This window comes from Rhinatrema bivittatum, chromosome 7 (assembly GCF_901001135.1).
Source record: "Rhinatrema bivittatum chromosome 7, aRhiBiv1.1, whole genome shotgun sequence".
Lineage (NCBI taxonomy): Eukaryota > Metazoa > Chordata > Amphibia > Gymnophiona > Rhinatrematidae > Rhinatrema > Rhinatrema bivittatum.
Genome location: NC_042621.1, coordinates 30,487,634 through 30,506,353, shown reverse-complemented (window position 1 = coordinate 30,506,353; position 18,720 = coordinate 30,487,634). Strand labels below are relative to the sequence as shown.

Below are 18,720 nucleotides of genomic sequence, written 5' to 3'. Positions count from 1 at the left end.
TTTCCCCCCTGGCCCCTAGTGGGCAAGGTGCTACGGAGGATAGAGAGACCCCACGGTCGTGTTATCCTAGTGGCTCCGGAGTGGCCGCGGCGCCCGTGGTTCGCGAACCTTCTTCGCCTGGCGGTGGACGATCCACTTCGGCTCTCGCACCTCCCACGTCTGCTCCGCCAGGGCCCGGTATTTTCGGAGCAGGCGGAACACTTCTGTCTTGCGGCGTGGCTTATGAAAGGAGGAGCCTCCTGCGCAAGGGCTACGCTAGTCCCGTGGTAGATACGCTCCTCAAGGCGCGGAAGACCTCGACATCGGTCGCTTATGTGCGGGTGTGGAGGGTATTTGAGGTTTGGTGCTCGGCGCGGGGTGCTCTCGCGATTGCAGCCTCCCGTCAACAGGTACTGGCGTTCCTGCAGGAGGGGCTAGAGAAGGGTCTCTCCTACAATTCCCTGAGAGTACAGGTCTCAGCTCTCGCTTCGCTAGCTCGTGCCTCGGGAAGATCTGATCCGTCGTCTCATCCGGACATCTCGCGGTTCCTCAAGGGAGTCGAGCACCTACGACCGCCGGTGCGTCCTCTCTGTCCTTCGTGGAATCTAAACCTGGTGTTACGGGCCCTGGGTGGGCCCCCCTTCGAACCGCTGCGGCAGGCTGCCCTCAAAGACATCACCCTAAAGGCGGTCTTCTTGGTCGCCATCGCCTCTGCGCGGCGCATCTCCGAGCTCCAAGCTCTGTCGTGCAGGGAGCCCTTTCTACGGTTCACGGACTCGGGAGTTTACATCCGAACAGTCCCTTCGTTCCTGCCTAAGGTGGTTTCCTCTTTCCACATGAACCAGGTAGTGGAGCTGCCAGCCTTCCCGGCTGATGCCCCCATGTCTCTTCGGCGACTGGACGTAAAGCGCACTCTTCTACATTATTTGGAAGTGACTAATGAATTCCGGGTCTCCGATCACCTTTTCGTGCTCTGGTCGGGGACTAGAAAGGGTCATCCAGCGTCAAAGACTACGATTGCGCGCTGGCTCAAGGAGGCGGTGACTTCGGCATACATCGGTTCCGGGAAGGATCCCCCGACGGGTCTCAAGGCTCATTCTCTCCGAGCCCAGGCCACCTCCTGTGCAGAGTCCCAGCTCGTCTCCGTGCAAGAAATCTGTCGAGCAGCGACCTGGAAGTCTCTTCACACGTTCTCCAGACATTACCGGCTTCATGTACAGGTATCTGAGTCTGGTTCCTTTGGGGACAGGGTTATTCGAGCAGGATTCCCAGGAACCCACCCGGTTTAGGGAAGCTTTGGTACATCCCACTGTCTGGACTGATCCTGGTACGTACAGGGAAAAGAAAATTACTTCTTACCTGCTAATTTTCGTTCCTGTAGTACTAAGGATCAGTCCAGACGCCCACCCTGGACGTATTTGGATCTAGGGGGGAACCTGTTCGTCCGTCTCTCCTGTCTTACTATTCTAATTTTTATTCTCCCTTCGGGGATTCCTGACTGCGTGTTTGTGTTTGTATATGTTTTGACAGTTCTCATTGCACTTTGCATAGTTCTTTCAAAGTTTACAGTTGACTGTTTAGGGTTTGCTTGATCCATCTGCCTTGGTCTGTCCAGTATTCTGGCTTGGCTTTGATATTCTCGATACTGAGGATCTAGGAGGGGTGCACCAGCTTATATGCCAGCACCCTCCGAAGTTTGCTCTGACTCCATCTGCTGGACGGGGGACATAACCCACCGTCTGGACTGATCCTTAGTACTACAGGAACGAAAATTAGCAGGTAAGAAGTAATTTTCTTATAGCGATGGCACCACCGGGAAAGGAGCTCAAGGCCTCTGCCCAGCATGCCACATCAGAGCCGCACAAAGCAAAGAGGCCAGAGCCCAGTGCGAGGAGGTCCTGGGAGATCCAGGCCAGGGCCAGTCCCACCCAGGACAGAGTACTAGCTCCTCAGTGAGTACCCCGGACCTAGCAAATTCCAGCAGGACACCCCCTCAGACAGGGACCCCCAGGGACTCAACACCCCTTAGCTTTGACCCAGCGTCTATCTCATGGGTGGAATTCTTCAAAGGACTACACACCTTCGTCCACATGCAGACGGAGCCTCCGGCTAGACAGCCACAGTCTCCACCAGAAGACCCTTATGCCGCAGGGCCCTCTAGGCCTAGACAAATGTTTCCACCGCCCAGAAACCCCACCTATGGGGACACTGACAACTCTGAAGAGGAAACAGAGCCCCTAGAGGAAGGGGAACTCCCCTGGGGACAGAACCTCACCGAACTATGAGACGCTTCTTCACCAAGGACGAGCTCCCAGACCTGGTCACCCACAGTCTGAAGGAGCTCGCCATCCCGGATGCAGGCGCTTCGGGGGAGCCTAAGGCAAATCCCCTGCTAGAGGGACTCTGCCAAACCTCTCGCCATTCCCCTCTCTTACAAGCCGCCCAGCAGCTAATTGACCTGGAATGGAGTGCTCCAGAGTCCACATTCAAAGAGGGATGAGCTATGACAGCCATATACCCCCTGGACCCGGCGGCCAAAGACCTTCTGACATGCCCAAAAGTGGATGCCATGGTCTGCGTGATCTCGAAGCACACTACTAGCCCAGTGGAGGGAGGAGCAGCGCTCAAAGATGCTCAGGACCGGTGCCTGGAATCCATCCTTAAACAGTCCTTTGACGTCACCGCTATGTCCCTACAAATAGCGGCCTGCTTCACCGTAGTGACACATGCCTGCCTATCTCAGACCAGGAACAACACCCCTGGGGAGGCCATGGAACCAGCAGTATCATTCCTTGTGGACGCTGCTTCCGATCTGGTGCGCACAGCGGCCAGAGGAGTGTCATCAGCTGTGGCTGCCAGGCGACAACTCTGGCTCCGAAACTGGTTGGCCGACGTATCTTCCAAAACGCGTCTCACAAGGATGCCCTTCAAAGGATCCCTTCTGTTCGGCAGCGAACTAGAGAAACTGGCTAACAAGTGGGGCGAGTCCCCGTTACCGTGACTACCGGAGACAGGAATAAGAAAAACCAGCGACCCTTCCCCCGATCTTCCAGGGGCAGATGTTCACAGCACTTCAGTCCATACAGAAGCAACTACCAAGCGCCCCGCCCTATGGGCAGGAACCAGTCCTTTGGAACAAGCACAGCAAGAGGAGAAACGGCTCTGGTCCAGGCCCCAGCCGAACCCCACAATGAGATTCAGCCAACCCATCCAAGGGAAGTAGCCATAGGGGGCAGACTAGCCCTATTCTACCACAGATGGGTCGAGATAACGTCGGACAAGTGGGTCCTAACATCATTCGAGAGGGATACTACCTGGATTTCCTATGAACCCCCTCGGACAAGTTCGTGGAATCCCCCTGCCACGACCCCTCCAAGAGGGTGGCAGTGGAAACTACACTGACCAGACTACTGGCCCTCGAGGCCATAACCCCAGTGCCCCCACAAGAAATAAATACTGGGCATTATTCCATTTATTTTATCGTCCCCAAGAAAGAGGGGACGTTCAGGCCCATCCTGGACCTCAAGTCGGTCAACCGACTTGAGCCACCTGAGGATTCCCTGCTTTCGCATGGAAACCCTATGCTCCGTAATAAGGGCAATACAACCGGGAGAGTTCCTCACATCCCTGGATCTTTCGGAGGCCTACCTTCACATACCGATTCATCAGGAACATCAGCGCTTCCTACGCTTCAAAATCCTGGACCATCACTACCAGTTCCGGGCACTACCCTTCGGGTTAGCTACAGCACCCCGGAACCAAGATCATAGTGGTGGTGGCGGCAACACTGAGGAAGGAAGGAATCCTCGTACACCCTTACCTAGATGATTGGCTGATCAGGGCGAAATCGCCAGAGGACCGTCACCAAGCAACCAACAGAGTCAAATCTCTACTGGAGAGCCTCGGATGGGTGGTCAACACAAATAAGTTGTTTGCAACCCACACAGTCGCTAGAATACCTAGGAGTCCGATTTGATACCAAAGAGGACAAGGTCAGCCTGACCCCCACAAGGAGATCAAAACTGACCCCCACAAGGAGATCAAAACTGAGGAACCGGTTACAAGCCCTGCTGAGCGAATCTCGCTCCACTTGGGATTACCTACAAGTCCTTGGTCTGATGGCATCCACTCTGGAAGTAGTGCCATGGGCGCGAGCTCACATGAGACCCCTACAGCGCTCACTTCTGACATGATGGAATCCACGGTCCCGGAACTACGCCATCCGTCTAGCACTGCCGGGCAGAGTCCGGACCCTGTTAAGGTGGTGGCTGCAGGACAGCCACCTGAACCAGGGGACGAAGCTATCTTCACCAACCTGGACCCTGCTCACCACAGATGCCAGCCTACTCGGATGGGGAGCATGCTGCAAGGAGTTAACCACCCAAGGGCAGTGGAATGTAGAAGAGTCTGGATGGAACATCGACCACCTAGAAGCGCGGGCGGTCAGACTCGCCTGCCTAAGATTCGCTCACAGGCTCCGAGACAAAGCGGTCAGAGTAATGTCGGACAATGCCACGACAGTGGCCTACATCAACCATCGGGGGGGGGGGGGGGAACCAGAAGCCAACAGGTGTCTCTGGAAATCGACCCTCTAATGCCGTGGGCGGAAGTAAACCTCCAGGAGATCTCAGCCGCCCACATCGCCGGGAAAGACAACATCACGGCGGACTACCTCAGGAAAGAAAGTCTAAACCCAGGAGAATGGAAGCTGTCGCCTGCGGCATTCCAAAAGATAGTGAACCGGTGGGGGACACCAGGCATGGACCTCCTGGCAAACCGGTCCAACGCCCAAGTACCCAGGTACTTCAGCCGCAGGCGGGAACCTCAATCCCAGGGGATCGATGCCCTGGTACAGACCTGGCCACAGGGGACCCTATTATATGCCTTCCCGCCATGGCCCCTGTTGGGCGCAATCATTCACAAGATACAGCTTCACAGGGAACTAGTACTTCTTGTGGCCCCGGACTGGCCAAGAAGACAGTGGTACGCAGACATGAGATTACTAGCAGGGACCCCCCTGCCACTGCCTCCACACAGAGACCTGCTTCAACAAGGACCGATCCTCCACGTGGATCCAGGTCAATTCTATCTTATGGCCTGGCCATTGAGAGGGCTTGCCTGAGAGAGAGCGGATACTCAGGGGCTGTAATCAACACCCTACTCCGAGCATGCAAGTTCTCCACATCTTTAACATACATAAGGATCTGGAGAGTATTCGAAGCCTGGTGCGAAGACCACGACATCATACCATGCTCAATTAAAGTTCCTGTGATCCTGGAATTCCTGCAGAATGGACTACGAAGGGTCTGTCCTTCAACTCCATCAAGGTACAGGTAGCCGCATTGTCATGCTACGGCTCCAGGAGCGAGGGCGACAGCATTGCTTCTCATCCAGACTTCTCATGCTTCCTGAAAGGAGTTAAACACATCTGCCCACCACTAAAGTGGCCGGTACCTCTTTGGAATCTCAACCTGGTCTTGGATTTTCTAGCAGGAAACTCCTTCCAGCCTCTCCGAGGTCTGTCACTCCGCCTGTTAACCTTAAAGACAGCATTCCTGCTGGCAGTTTGTTCAGCCCGACGCATCTTGGAACTACAAGCACTGTCCTGCCGTGAACCGTTCCTCAGGCTCACCCGGGAACCATCCAGCTACGCACAGTCTCTTCGTTCCTTCCCAAAGTGGTGTCACACTTCCATCTTAACCAAACCATCTCGCTTCCATCACCGGATGAGTTGAATGCGGAAGAGGCTCATAGCCTACGCCACCTCAACATCGGCAGACTCCTATCCATATACCTGGAAATGTCAGAACCCATACGAAAAACGGACCACCTATTCGTCCTTCACAGCGGGAAGAGACAAGGGGAAGCAGCCTCGCGGGCAACCATAGCCCGCTGGATCAAGGAAGTCATCAAGGCGGCCTACGTAGAAGCGGGCAAGCCACCGCCTCTACAGGTCAAGGCCCATTCTACTAGAGCCCAGGCAGTGTCTTGGGCAGAAACCAGGATGCTGTCGCCCGCCAAGTTTGCAGGGCAGCGACATGGTCCTCCATCCACCTTCTCCAGGTTCTACCGCCTGGATGTTCAGGCTCGGGAGGACACGGCATTTGCAAGGGCAGTACTAAGTGGATCATGGGCAGCCTCCCACCCGCTTCGGGAGTAGCTTTTATACATCCCATTGGTCCTCAGTCCATCTGCTACATGCTAGGAAATGGAGAAATTACTTAACTGATAATTTTGTTTTCCTTAGTGTAGACAGATGGACTCAGCATCCCACCCTAGGCTGTCGTTACGCATGGACCTTTGAATGATTCAAGGGTAAGCCATGTTTTCATTCGCCTAGGACGCCCACCCATCCGGGTGGCGACGCTTCCGGTTGAGTATCCTGGCGGTCTCCAGCTATAGCCAAGTCAACCAGATCAAATTTATCAAGTTATAAAGTTTAACCAAGTTATAAAGTTAATCAAATTAACCACCCCTTTCCCCTACCCCTCTCCCCTACCTCCTTCCTACAGCAGTCAACTCCAGACGCTTTTTATCTCTTTTTCATCCCTACCACCTTCTTTGCTATCTCATATAACTGAAGAATTTGCTCTACTTAACTGCTTCACTTGTATATAATCCTTTCCTCCCTGTCCTCACCCTCATTTTCCCCTATTTAAACTTATACCTCTTCATTCCTTTTTCTCTCCTACAGTTTCCCTTGATACTATAATAAGTTATGTTATTATAACTAATCCATAATATATTATCTATATATATCTATTTATATTTGTATAACCTGTTTTTGTTAATGCATTTAACTGTTTTAATGTATTGGTTCCCAGTTGTTTTCATACTGTTTTATGTACAACGCAATTGCGTATTTTTTCGTTCTCTGTACACCGACGTGATATCTCTGATGAGCGGCGGTATATAAAATCCAATAAATAAATAAATAAATTAATTAATTAGTCTGTCACACATATATCCACAATGCTGTTCGAGGAGAATACTGAAGAGCTGCACTTCCTGCAGGGGTATATGTACTAGGGGCTGACGTCAGATTGAAATCTGATCCGTCTCCAACTGCTATGAGGAGTACCCTATACCCATTGGTCCTGAGTCCATCTGTCTACACTAAGGAAAACGAAATTATCAGGTAAGTAATTTCTCCATTTTAGCTGACGTGGGCTCTGACCTAGTCTGTACCTCGGCCAGAGGAATGGCCTCAGTGGTAGCAACCAAAATACAGCTATGGCTGCGAAATTGGTTAGCAGATGCAACTAAGGCAAACCTTACAAAGATGCCTTTAAGGGATCACTCCTCTTTGGAAGCAAATTGGAAAAGTTGCACAGTAAATGGGGTGAATCTCCAGTGCCCTGGCTACCAGAAGATGAGAGAACAGTTACAGCCCCCTTTGCTCATGAGGGGTCAATCCAGGGGCTCCCAACGCTTTCGGCCCTACAGAAACTCAACATTTCAGAGGTCTCGATCCTTTCGGAGTCGACAGCCCAAGAGAATGGCAGGTTCAGGCTCAGGTTCTTCCCGAACCTCCTAATGAAGTTTTGCTGACCCACCCCCGAAACGAGGAGATAGGGGGTCGACTGTCCTTCTTCTGCCAGCGGTGGGTCGAGATCACTTTGGATAAATGGGTACTGGATGCCATACAAGAAGGATATTAGATGGAATTTCCAGCACTCCTTGGGACTTGTTCATGATGTCTCCTTGTCACTCCCAGCAGAAGAAGCAGGCAGTGGAGTCCTCTTTAGTAAGGCTCCTTAGGTTGAGGGCTATAATTCCAGTACCTGCGCACCAGGAAAATACGTGGCATTATTCCATCTATTTCATTGTACCCAAGAAGGGGAGGGTTCCTTTTGCCCCATCCTGGACCATGAGTGTCAACAGACATCTAGGAGTAATTTATTTCTGCATGGAAACTCTGCACTCTGTGATAACAGCCGTATAATTGGGAGAATTCTTAACCTTCCTGGACCTTTCTGAGGCATACCTTCATATTCCAATCTAGCAAGAACATAAACGTTTCCTACGCTTTGTGGTGCTGGGCCACAATTATCGGTCTGGGCGCTGCCCTTTGGCCTGGCCTCTGCCCCCAGAACATTTTCCAAGATTATGGTGGTTGTAGCGGCTGCACTGAGAAAAGAGGGAATCCTTGTGCGCCTTGGACAAATGGTTGATCCGAGCAAAGTCTGTGGAAGAGAGTCTCCGGTGTCCAGCATGGTGACCTCCCTGCTTCAAGAACTTGGTTGGGTCATAAACATGGACAAAAGCAGTCTCAAACCCTCCCAGTCCTTGGAATATCTGGGAGTCTGTTTCATCACCAAGCAGGGCAAGGTCTTCCTCCCATCCATGCAGATAAGGAAGTTGATGTCCCAAATGTGTCTGACGAACACGATACGCCAGAGGGTGTGGCTCTATCTTCAGGTCCCAGGTTTGATGACGTCAACCTTGGAGGTATTACCGTGGGTGAGAGCAACCACTTTAACTCTCCCTGCTGTCATGTTGGAGCCCGCTATCCCAAGACTACTCAATTCTCCTCCACCTACCAATGGAAGTTTTGTTCTCTGCTCCAGTGGTGGCTACAAGAAGCTCACCTGGGCAAGGGTTAACCCTGTCCCTGTCGAACTGGCTGGTCCTCAAGACAGACGCGACCCTTCGGGGCTGGGGAGCTTACTGTCAGGAACTGACGGCCCAGAGGCGTTGGACTGAGAGAGAGGCACATTTGAACATAAACTGCCTGGAAGCCTGGGCAGTCATATTGGCATGTCTACAATTTAGCCACATACGCCAGGGGCAAGCGGTCTGCCTAATGTCGGACAACACAACAATGGTAGCCTACATCAATGGTCCCCAACCTTTTTAGCACCAGGGACCGGCTTCAAGCAAGACCATTTTTCCATGGCAGGGTGGGGATGGGGCAGGGGCGGGGCTTTGGTCATATGGGGGTGGGGTTATGGAGGGGGTTGGATTTTAGTGCACACTTATCATTTAATTATGACATTTATAATGTGAATGTGACTCAACTCACCATAGGTTCTCACATGCATGACACACTGACCCATGATCATCACGGGGCTAGATGTAAAAGTACAGATTGCATCCACGGGAACCCCCCTGACCCACAATAATGGATGTAAAGCAGAATTATGACATTCCCCATACAACTCACCCTACAAAAAAGATATTCTGGTTCTGGTGTCATCTCAGTAACAGCAACTCAAACTCCTTCTACTTCCAGGCTCAATAGCCCTACTTATGAAAAGACAGCAGTTTACCACCATTGCATGTCCTCTTGAGAAAACACAACAAATAAGACTGATACAAAAGCTTACATGCTAGTAAAATATCTCATCTCGGTAACTGACACAGAACCGACCTAACATACTCCCAGGATCTGTAGTAATGCACATAAACTAATCCACACACAGTTACACCTGTATTATGGAATACACTCAAACAGGAGCAACCCTATCTATGAAAAGGCAACACTACAAATATTAAATCAGGCCCTAAAAACCAATACACCTCTTATTAGGAAAACAGAACTAGCAAGCAGCTAGTGATCCCCACACAGAAATAATTGTAAAACTATACTAATAAGCAGAATAAATGTTTCAAAACAGCTATGAACAGAATAACATCCAACAATTAAAAGCTCATAAAAACTATTAAACATTCTCCAAACACCAATAAAATATTTCAAAAAAGCAGACATCACATAATTAAAATGGCAGTCAATCACAAAAAATAAACTTAAAAAGCCAGCTTTACTTACCCCCTCCAGCAGCTCTCTTACTCCCCTTCCATGCAGGGCGTGGCACACGCCAGAAGCAGCAGTAGAAGCTAAGCTCTATACTTATGGTCCTCTTCCTTAGTGCCCATGTCTCTCTCACACACACACACCATACCAGTCATGCCCCCATGACCAGTTTCTGTGTCTCACACACCAATCTCCTCCCAAACAGTCTTTGGCGCACACACACCAGTCACCTTCCAGAACAGTTTCTCTCATGCATACACACACAGGCTTCCCACTCCCTTGTTCTACTTACATATATGGGCTTCTCACTCTCATAATCACTTTCTCTGTCTCTCTCTCACACACACACACTCACCAGTCTCTCACTTCTATGCTTGTTCTCTCCACATGCACAGGCTTCTCATTCCCATAATCACTTTCTTTCTCACACACTTGCACGCACACACGCTTCCCACTCTCATGTTCTCTTTCAGATATACAGGCTTCTCACTCCCATGATGTGTCTCACACATACCCAGGTTTCTCACCCCCATGCTCACTCTTCACATGCACAGGCTTCTCATTCCCATAATCACTTTCTTTCTCTCTCTCTCTCTCACACACACACTCACACACACACGCACACACACGTCACCTGATCTCTCTCATGCATACATACACAAACAGGCTTCCCACTCCCATGTTCTCTTTCAGATATACAGGCTTCTCCCTCCCATGCTGTGTCTCACACACACACCAAGTTTCTCATTTCCATGCTCACACTCCACATGCTCAGGCTTCTCATTCCCTGAATCACATTCTCTCTCACACATTCACACACACCATCACCTTACCAACCAGTCTCTCTCTGTCATGCATGCACACACACACAGGCTTCCCACTCCCATGCTTTCTTTCACACCCCCCCCCCCCAACACCAGGCTTCTTACGCCCATGCTTTCTCACATACCCAGACTTCTCACTTCCATGCTGTTTCTCTCTCTCTCACACACACACACACACATTGGTCACCTCCCTGACTGTCTCACACTCTCACATACACATCAGTCATCTCCCTGAGCAATCACTTTCATTGTGTCTCACATACACACACATCAGCTCTCTGACCAGTTTCTCTCAATCACACACAGGCAGGCTGGCTGGCTGCTTCTCTCTTTCTTTCATTCACTCCCCCCCCCTCCCAAGCACAAATGGTAGCTGCAGCAGCCTCCTCCTCCAGCCCCCGCAGGCCAAGAAAGAAGAATCCCATCGGTCGTGGGAGGCTCATGCTGCTTTCTCCTTTCCCGATTACCGTCTGCTTTGATTGCTCGGAGGCCGCTGCTGCCGCCGCTGCTACTTTTCCACGTGGCATGGCCTTTCTCCTTCCCGCGCACCGCTCTATGTATCACTTCCTGTTCTGGGTCATGGGGGGGGGCAGGCACGGGAAGGAGAAAAGGCCAGCTGCAGGTGCCACAGCTTCTTCTAGCACCTGGCGGCAACGGCAGCAGGGAAGGAAGAGCAGCGGGAGAGACCGGGAGCATGCTACACACTAGCCGGTGCTTGGCGGCGCCGCAGACCGGCAAAAAACCCCCAACGGCTCGGTCCTGGTCCGTGGACCGGTGGTTGGAAACCCCTGGCCTACATCAACCGCCAGGGGGGAACCAAGAGCCTGCAAGTGTCAAAGGAGATAGATCTTATGGAATAGGCGGAAATAAATCTACAGATGATTTCGGCCTCCCACATCGCAGGAAAAGGTAACGTCAGAGCAGACTTTCTAAGCAGGGAGAGTCTGGATCCAGGAAAAATGGGCATTTTCGACAAAAAACCTTTCAGCTGGTGGTAGATCGCTGGGGACTCCTGTCCACCGACTTGCTGGCCGCATCTCACAATGCGAAGGTTCCCTGATTCTTCAGTTGCAGAAGACCTCAATGGTCTCTGGGGATCGACGCTCTTGTTCAGACCTGACCGGAAGAGGGCTTACTATACACCTTCCCTCTGTAGCTCCTTCTGGGGCAGGGTCATTCGCAGAATCGAGTGCCACAGGGGATTAGTTCTACTAGTAGCCCCAGATGGCCTAGGCATCCATCTCCTGGTGGAGACTCCCCTGTGCCTCCCACTGCACAGGGACTTGCTTCAGCAGGGACCGATCCTTCATGAGGATCCGTCTCAATTCTGTCTTACGGCTTGGCCCTTGAGAGGGCTCGTCTGATGAAGCGTGGATATTCAGTGGCAGTAATTGCCACCTTAGTCCGCGTGCGGAAGTTCTCTACGTCCTTAGCGTATGTGCGGGTCTAGAGAGCATTTGACGCCTGGTGCGAGGAACACAATGTTTTCCCTCAGACGGTCAAAATCCAACTAATTCTGGAATTTTTACAGGATGGCTTGAGTAAAGGTTTGACCCTTAACTCCTTGAAGATCCACGTAGCAGCTCTCTCCTGTTTCAGGAGCAAGGTGAATGGAGCCCACCTGTCAGTTCATCTGGACATGGCCCATTTTTCTGAAAGGGGTAAAGCACCTTCGACCACCCCTACGGTGGCTGGTTCCCTTGTGGAATCTTAATCTAGTATTAAAGTTTTTGGCAGGGCCCTCCTTTTGGCTGCTGCACAGTCTTTTCTTGTGCTTGTTAATCCTGAAAACTGTGTTCCTGGTGGCTATATGCTCGGCTCATCGCAATTCTGAACTACAGGCATTGTCATGTCGGGAACTGTTCCTCCGGATGACTCCAGGAGCGTTACAACTTCGTACCGTTCCATCCTTCTTGCCCAAAGTAGTCTCAGAGTTTCATTTGAATAAGTCCATTTCATTGCCATCCCTAGAAAGGCACAAGGACGCAGAAAAATACCGCCCCCTCCGCCATTTAAATGTCAGTAGGCTTTTGGTGCAGTATCTGGAAGTTTCAGAACCCGTCTGCAAGATGGACTGCTTGGAAGGAGGCAAGATGAACCAGCTTTGCGGGCTACCATAGCTCGCTGGATCAAGGAAGTGGTCATGGGAGCCTATGTGGAGACAGGAAGGCCATTACCCTTTCAGGTTAAAGCTCATTCAACTAAGGCTGAGGCAGTCTCCTGGGAGGACGCTAGACTGTTGTCTCCCATTGACATCTGCCAAGCGGCGACGTGGTCCTCCTTACACACCTTCTCCAGGTGTGTAAGGAGGACCACGTCGCTGAACGTTCAGGCCCAAGAGGATGCAGCCTTTGCAAGGACAGTGTTAACCAAACTGTGGGCAGCCTCCTGCCCTGGTCGGAAGTAGCTTTTGTGCATCCCATTGGTCCTGAGTCCATCTGGCTACATGCTAGGAAATGGAGAAATTACTTACCTGATAATTTCATTTTCCTTAGTGTAGACAGATGGACTCAGCATCCCGCCCATGCTGCCCAAGAACAGTGCCAAGGAATCTCCTGTGAAATGATTATTGATTCCAAGAGGTTACGGATAAGCCGTTGCCCAATCCCTAGATCAGGGCATCTATAATCTTGCCTGGATTCAACGTTTGGTTGAGTACAGTTATGGTTATCCGTTTTTTTGATAGTCAAATTGGTTTTAATCGAGTTTTAATCAAGTTTTTTCAATAGTATGTCCACAATGGCTTTTGAAGAGAATACTGAAGGGCTGAGGTCACTGCAGGGGTGTATCTAGGGTGATGTCAGCTTTGAAACCTGACTCCATCTCCATCTACTAGTAGGGGAGCATATAATCCATTGGTCCTGAGTCTATTTGTCTACCCTAAGGAAAAAAAAATTGTCAGGTAAGTAATTTGTCCATTGTAAATGTTAGAATATAAATTCCTACCTCAATAGACACTAATCTTTTAGGAACATTTCTGTGATTATTGGTGGTTTGTAAAGAGACCCTAGATCCATGGCATTCATTTCCAGTCTTCGAAGGCTGCAGACTGGTCAGGTTTTCCAGATATTCCTAATAAATATGGATGAGGTAGATTTGTATACATTTTTGAGGTAGTGTGCATGCAAATCTATCTCATGCATATCCATTAAAGATATCCTGAAAACATGACCTGTTTGAAGCAATTGAGGACTGGAAATGAATACTGCTGCCCTAGATTTTAGTAATGCTTTGTCATTCACCAGGCACTTCCAATATCTAAATTTCGCTTTTATTCTTCAACAGTTAGTCCATGACAAAGAGTTGGTAGCAGAAGATGAGCAGGTGTTTCTTATGAAGCAACAGGTATGAAAAGGAAAAGACAGCTTGCATGCTTGTGGCATGGAAACTCATGTGGCAGATGAGACATTTTGAAAAGCCACAGAATTTTGTCTGACTAATGTGAAAGATTTGCTTGCATGCCTGAATTTTTTTGTCACTGAAAAAAATCTTTCAGCAGTTCTTTGCTTAATTGCACGTGAAAATCCCATGCCTGTAACTGGGAGAGCTGCGGGCTCTCTGTATGGTTGTTAACTTCTGCCAGGTCAGTGGCACATTGTTAAGGAGCACCTCGCAGGTCGGATTTCATCTTCACGCTGTTCCAGTGTATCCACGCTACCTGCATGTACATAGGGAGCCCACAGCCTTGCTGCTTTTGCAGAGATGAAAGACACCGGATCATCCATTTTGTAAAAATAACACCCACATTTTAGTTAAATAATCTCCAGATATGAACACACTATTTAAAATGGGTACTCATTTAAGGGTTTCTATAATGAGTGAAAGCAGTTCAGATAGAAAACAAAACCCTGAAGGGGTTTTGCTTTATTACTCTCATAGTCTCAACTTCTTAGCTGATGTGTAACAATCCCCCCTCCCCCCTCTTTTTTCACGTACATTGCACAAATGCGTGAAACATGCCTGACAAAGTTTTCCTGTGAGGTCTTTTTGTGATGTGCTGCATGTTTACAATTGTATATTATGGTGAGTTATTTTATAAAAGTGTATCAACTATTTTTAACTTTTATTTTTAGAGCTTTAAATAGAATTTCAAACTAAATTGGAGGATGTATTTTTTTCATTATACATTTAAATAATCAACCACTTTTTTTTAAAATAACATGTCAATAAGAAAGAAATAACCTCTCAGTGATGCACAAGAAAAATAAAGATAAAAGAACAGTAATAAAACAAGCACTTGATGACAACAGTGATTTTACAAATATGACTCCAAGCCCTCCCTCCCTCCCCATTCTTTCCGCTCTTAAGCAATATTCAAGATCCCAGTTATCAGTACATAACAATTATGAATAATAAATCATAGAAAGGAGTCGTCAAAGAAATAACTAACATTAAACAGGTTTTCTCCAAAACATATAAGGACACCCATATTAAATCAAATTTCAGGAGATTGTGTCATTTAGTAGCTGTAATTTTGCTCAATGTACACACTGTATCTAATCTGATAGCATCCCTTTTAATAGTGGAACAACCTTCTGTTTCCAATAACTTACAATTTCAATCCTGGCAGTGGTACAAATCTGCTGAATCAGAAGTTGAGAAACAAGGCTTGTACATTCAACAGAACAGTTCAGGAACACACCTTCTGCCGACAGATTGACTTTGTGAAGGATCTCTGAAATGAGTCGTCATCCATTGCCAAAACAAGTGGATAATGGGACAGTCCCACCAAATATGAAAAAAAAATCCTACAGAAACACAGCCCCTCTAGCAAAGGTTACTAACATTGGGGTAAAACCTATGCAATTTATCAAGGGTATAATACTATCAATACAGCAGTTCGACTATTTTCCAAAATTAAAGATTTGCTGATCTTAAGGAAAATGAGTTCCCATTCTTGCTCTGAAAAAGAGCAACCCAGATTTTTCTCCCAAGCACAAATATGCAAAGGTTTAAAGTTTAGAAATCAAACCCTTCATTGTACCCCCTTAGTGCAGTAGCCCTCAGAGAGATTTCCCAAGCATTAAATGAGAGCCAATTTTAACACTACATTAAAAAGTGAATCAATTGTTGATAGGAGAGAAACTCAGATTGCAGAAGGTTATATTTCGATTGCCAGTCGACCTGCCTCCCATATGGTGTTCCATAAGAGAGATACACAATCCTTCCAGGATTTAAAGGAAGGTAGGGGGATCCACTCCAGCAAACTTTGGGTGGTCGTCTCTTCCATATGAAGCTAAATATTTTCTGTTGCCAGGATTTTAACATACTAAATATCAGAAGTGTTAGTCAAAATCACCCCAGTTTCATCCTTAATTTTTAAATATGGTTTTGGAGAGAGACTTTCTTTAATTTATTAGCCAACAACTTTCCTGCTGTCTCTCCACCTTCAAAGTATTTCTGTTTAACAAGGTCTAGGGTGTGCGTAATATTAGATGCTTCCAGTCGTTTCAACTCCTCTCTAGCACTAGAGAGGAGAGGTGTTTCTGAGACAAGTGAATAAGAACATAAGAACTTACCCTGCTGGATCAGACCAAGGGTCCATCAAACCTAGCATTCTGTTTCCAATAGAGGCCAAACCAGGCCACAAAAACCTGGCAAGTACCCAAACACCAAGAAGATCTCATGCTCCTGATGCCAGTAATAGCAGAGGCCATTCCCCTAAGTCAGCTTGATTAATAGCAGTTAATGGTCTTCTCCAAGAACTTATCCAAACCTTTTTTGAACCCAGCTACACTAACTGCACTAACCACATCCTCTGGCAACAAATTCCAGAGCTTAATTGTGCGTTGAGTGAAAAAGAATTTTCTCAGATTAGTCTTAAATGTGCTACTTGCTAGCTTCATGGAGAGCCCCCTAGTCCTTCTATTATCCGAAAGTGTAAATAACCGATTCACATCTACTCGTTCAAGACCTCTCATGATTTTAAAGACCTCTATCATTTCCCCCCTCAGCCATCTCTTCTCCAAGCTGAACAGCTCTAACCTCTTCAGCCTTTCCTCATAGGGGAATTGTTCCATCCCCTTTATCATTTTGGTTGCCCTTCTCTGTACCTTCTCCATCTCAACTAATATCTTTTCTGAGATACGGCAACCAGAATTGTACACAGTATTCAAGGTGCTGTCTCACCATGGAGCAATACAGAGGCATTATGACATTTTCCATTTTATTCACCACTCCCTTCCTAATAATTCCTAGCATTCTGTTTGCTTTTTTGATTGCTGCAGTACACTGAGCTGATGATTTCAAAGTATTATCCACTATGATGCCTAGATCTTTTTCGTGGGTGGTAGCTCCTAATATGAAACCTAACATCGTGTAACTACAGCAAGGGTTATTTTTCCCTATATGCAACATCTTGCACTTGTCCACATTAAATTTCATCTGCCATTTGGATGCCCAGTCTTCCAGTCTTGCAAGGTCCTCCTGTAATTTATCACAAACCGCTTGTGAATTAACTACTCTGAATAATTTTGTATCATCCACAAATTTGATAACCTCACTCTGTATTCCTTTCCATATCATTTATAAATATATTGAAAAGCACTGGTCCAAGTACAGATCCATGAGGCACTCCACTGTTTACCCTTTTCCACTGAGTAAATTGACCATTTAATCTTACTGTTTCCTGTCTTTTAATCAGTTTGTAATCCACGAAAGGACATCGCCTCCTATCCTATGACTTTTTAGTTTTCTTAGAAGCCTCTCATGAGGGACTTTGTCAAATGCCTTCTGAAAATCCAAATACACTACATCTACTGGTTCACCTTTATCCACGTGTTTATTAACCTCTTCAAAAAAAAAATGAAGCAGATTTGTTAGGCAAGTCTTCCCTTTGGTAAATCCATGTTGACTGTATTCCGTTAAACCATGTGTTTCTATATGCTCTGCAATTTTGATCTTTAGAATAGTTTCCACTATTTTCCCGGCACTGAAGTCAGGCTCACTGGTCTATAGTTATCCAGATTGCCCCTGGAGCCCTTTTTAAATATTGGGGTTACATTGGCCAGTCTTCAGGTAGAATGGATGATTTTAATGATAGGTTACAAATTTTAACTAATAGATCAGAAATTTCATTTTTGAGTTCCTTCAGTACCCTAGGATGCATACCCATCCAGTCCAGGTGATCTGTTACTCTTTAGTTTGTCAATCTGGCCTGATCACCCTTGAAAACCATCTCCAGAACTGGTATCTCCCCAACATCCTCATTAGTAAACATGGAAACAAAGAATTCATTCAGTCTTTCTGCAATGGCCTTATCTTCCCTAAGAGTCCCTTTAAAACCCCTCTGTCATCTTAACAGTCCAACTGACTCCCTCACAGGTTTCTTGCTTCGGATATATTTAAAGTTTTTATTATGAGTTTTTGCCTCTACTGCCAACTTAATTTCAAATTCTCTCTTCGCCTGTCTTATCAGTGTTTTACACTTAGCTTGACAATGCTTATGCTTTATCCTATTTTCTTCAGATGGATCCTTCTTCCAATTTTTGAAGGATGTTTTTTTTGCCTAAAATAGCCTCTTTCACCTCACCTTTTAACCATGCCGGTAATCGTTTTTTGCCTTCCTTCCACCTTTCTTAATGCTTAGAATACATCTGGACTGCGCGTCTAGGATTGTATTTTTAAACAGTTTCCATGCCTGTTGAAAACTTTTAACCTTTGCAGCTTTACCTTTCAGTTTTTTTCTATTTTCCTCATTTTATCAGTTTCCCTTTTGAAAATTTAGTGTTAGAGCTGTAGATTTACTTATTGTCTCCCTTCCAGTTATTGGTTTAAATTTGATCATGTTATGATCACTATTGCCAAATGGCCCCACCACCGGTACCTCTGTCACGAAATCCTGCGTTCCAGTAAGAATTAAATCTAAACTAGCTCCCTCTCTCTCTAAAGCCAATTGCTCCATGAAGCAGTCATTTATTACATCCAGGAACTTTGTTTCTAGCAAGTCCTGATGTTACATTTACCCAGTCAATATTGGGGTAATTAAAATCTCCCATTATTATTGCACTGCCAAATTGGTTACCTTCCCTGATTTCTTAGCATTTCATCCTCTGTTTGACCATTTTGTCCAGGTGGACGGTAGTATACTCCTATTACTATACTCTTACCCAGTACACATGGGATTTCTACCAGAAGAGTTTCTAACCTCTCTGGACCTAT

The 18,720-nt window shown here is 47.5% G+C and overlaps 1 protein-coding gene across 2 annotated transcripts in view; it reads left to right on the top strand.

Moving 5' to 3' along the window:
- Positions 1–18,720, top strand: part of DYNC1LI2 (dynein cytoplasmic 1 light intermediate chain 2) — a 215,008-nt gene that overhangs the window by 99,517 nt on the left and 96,771 nt on the right. For both annotated transcript variants that reach the window (XM_029608195.1, XM_029608194.1), the window contains exon 9: positions 13,846–13,905. In XM_029608195.1, coding sequence (XP_029464055.1) covers positions 13,846–13,905 — 60 coding nt within the window. The remainder of the gene's footprint in view (positions 1–13,845; positions 13,906–18,720) is intronic.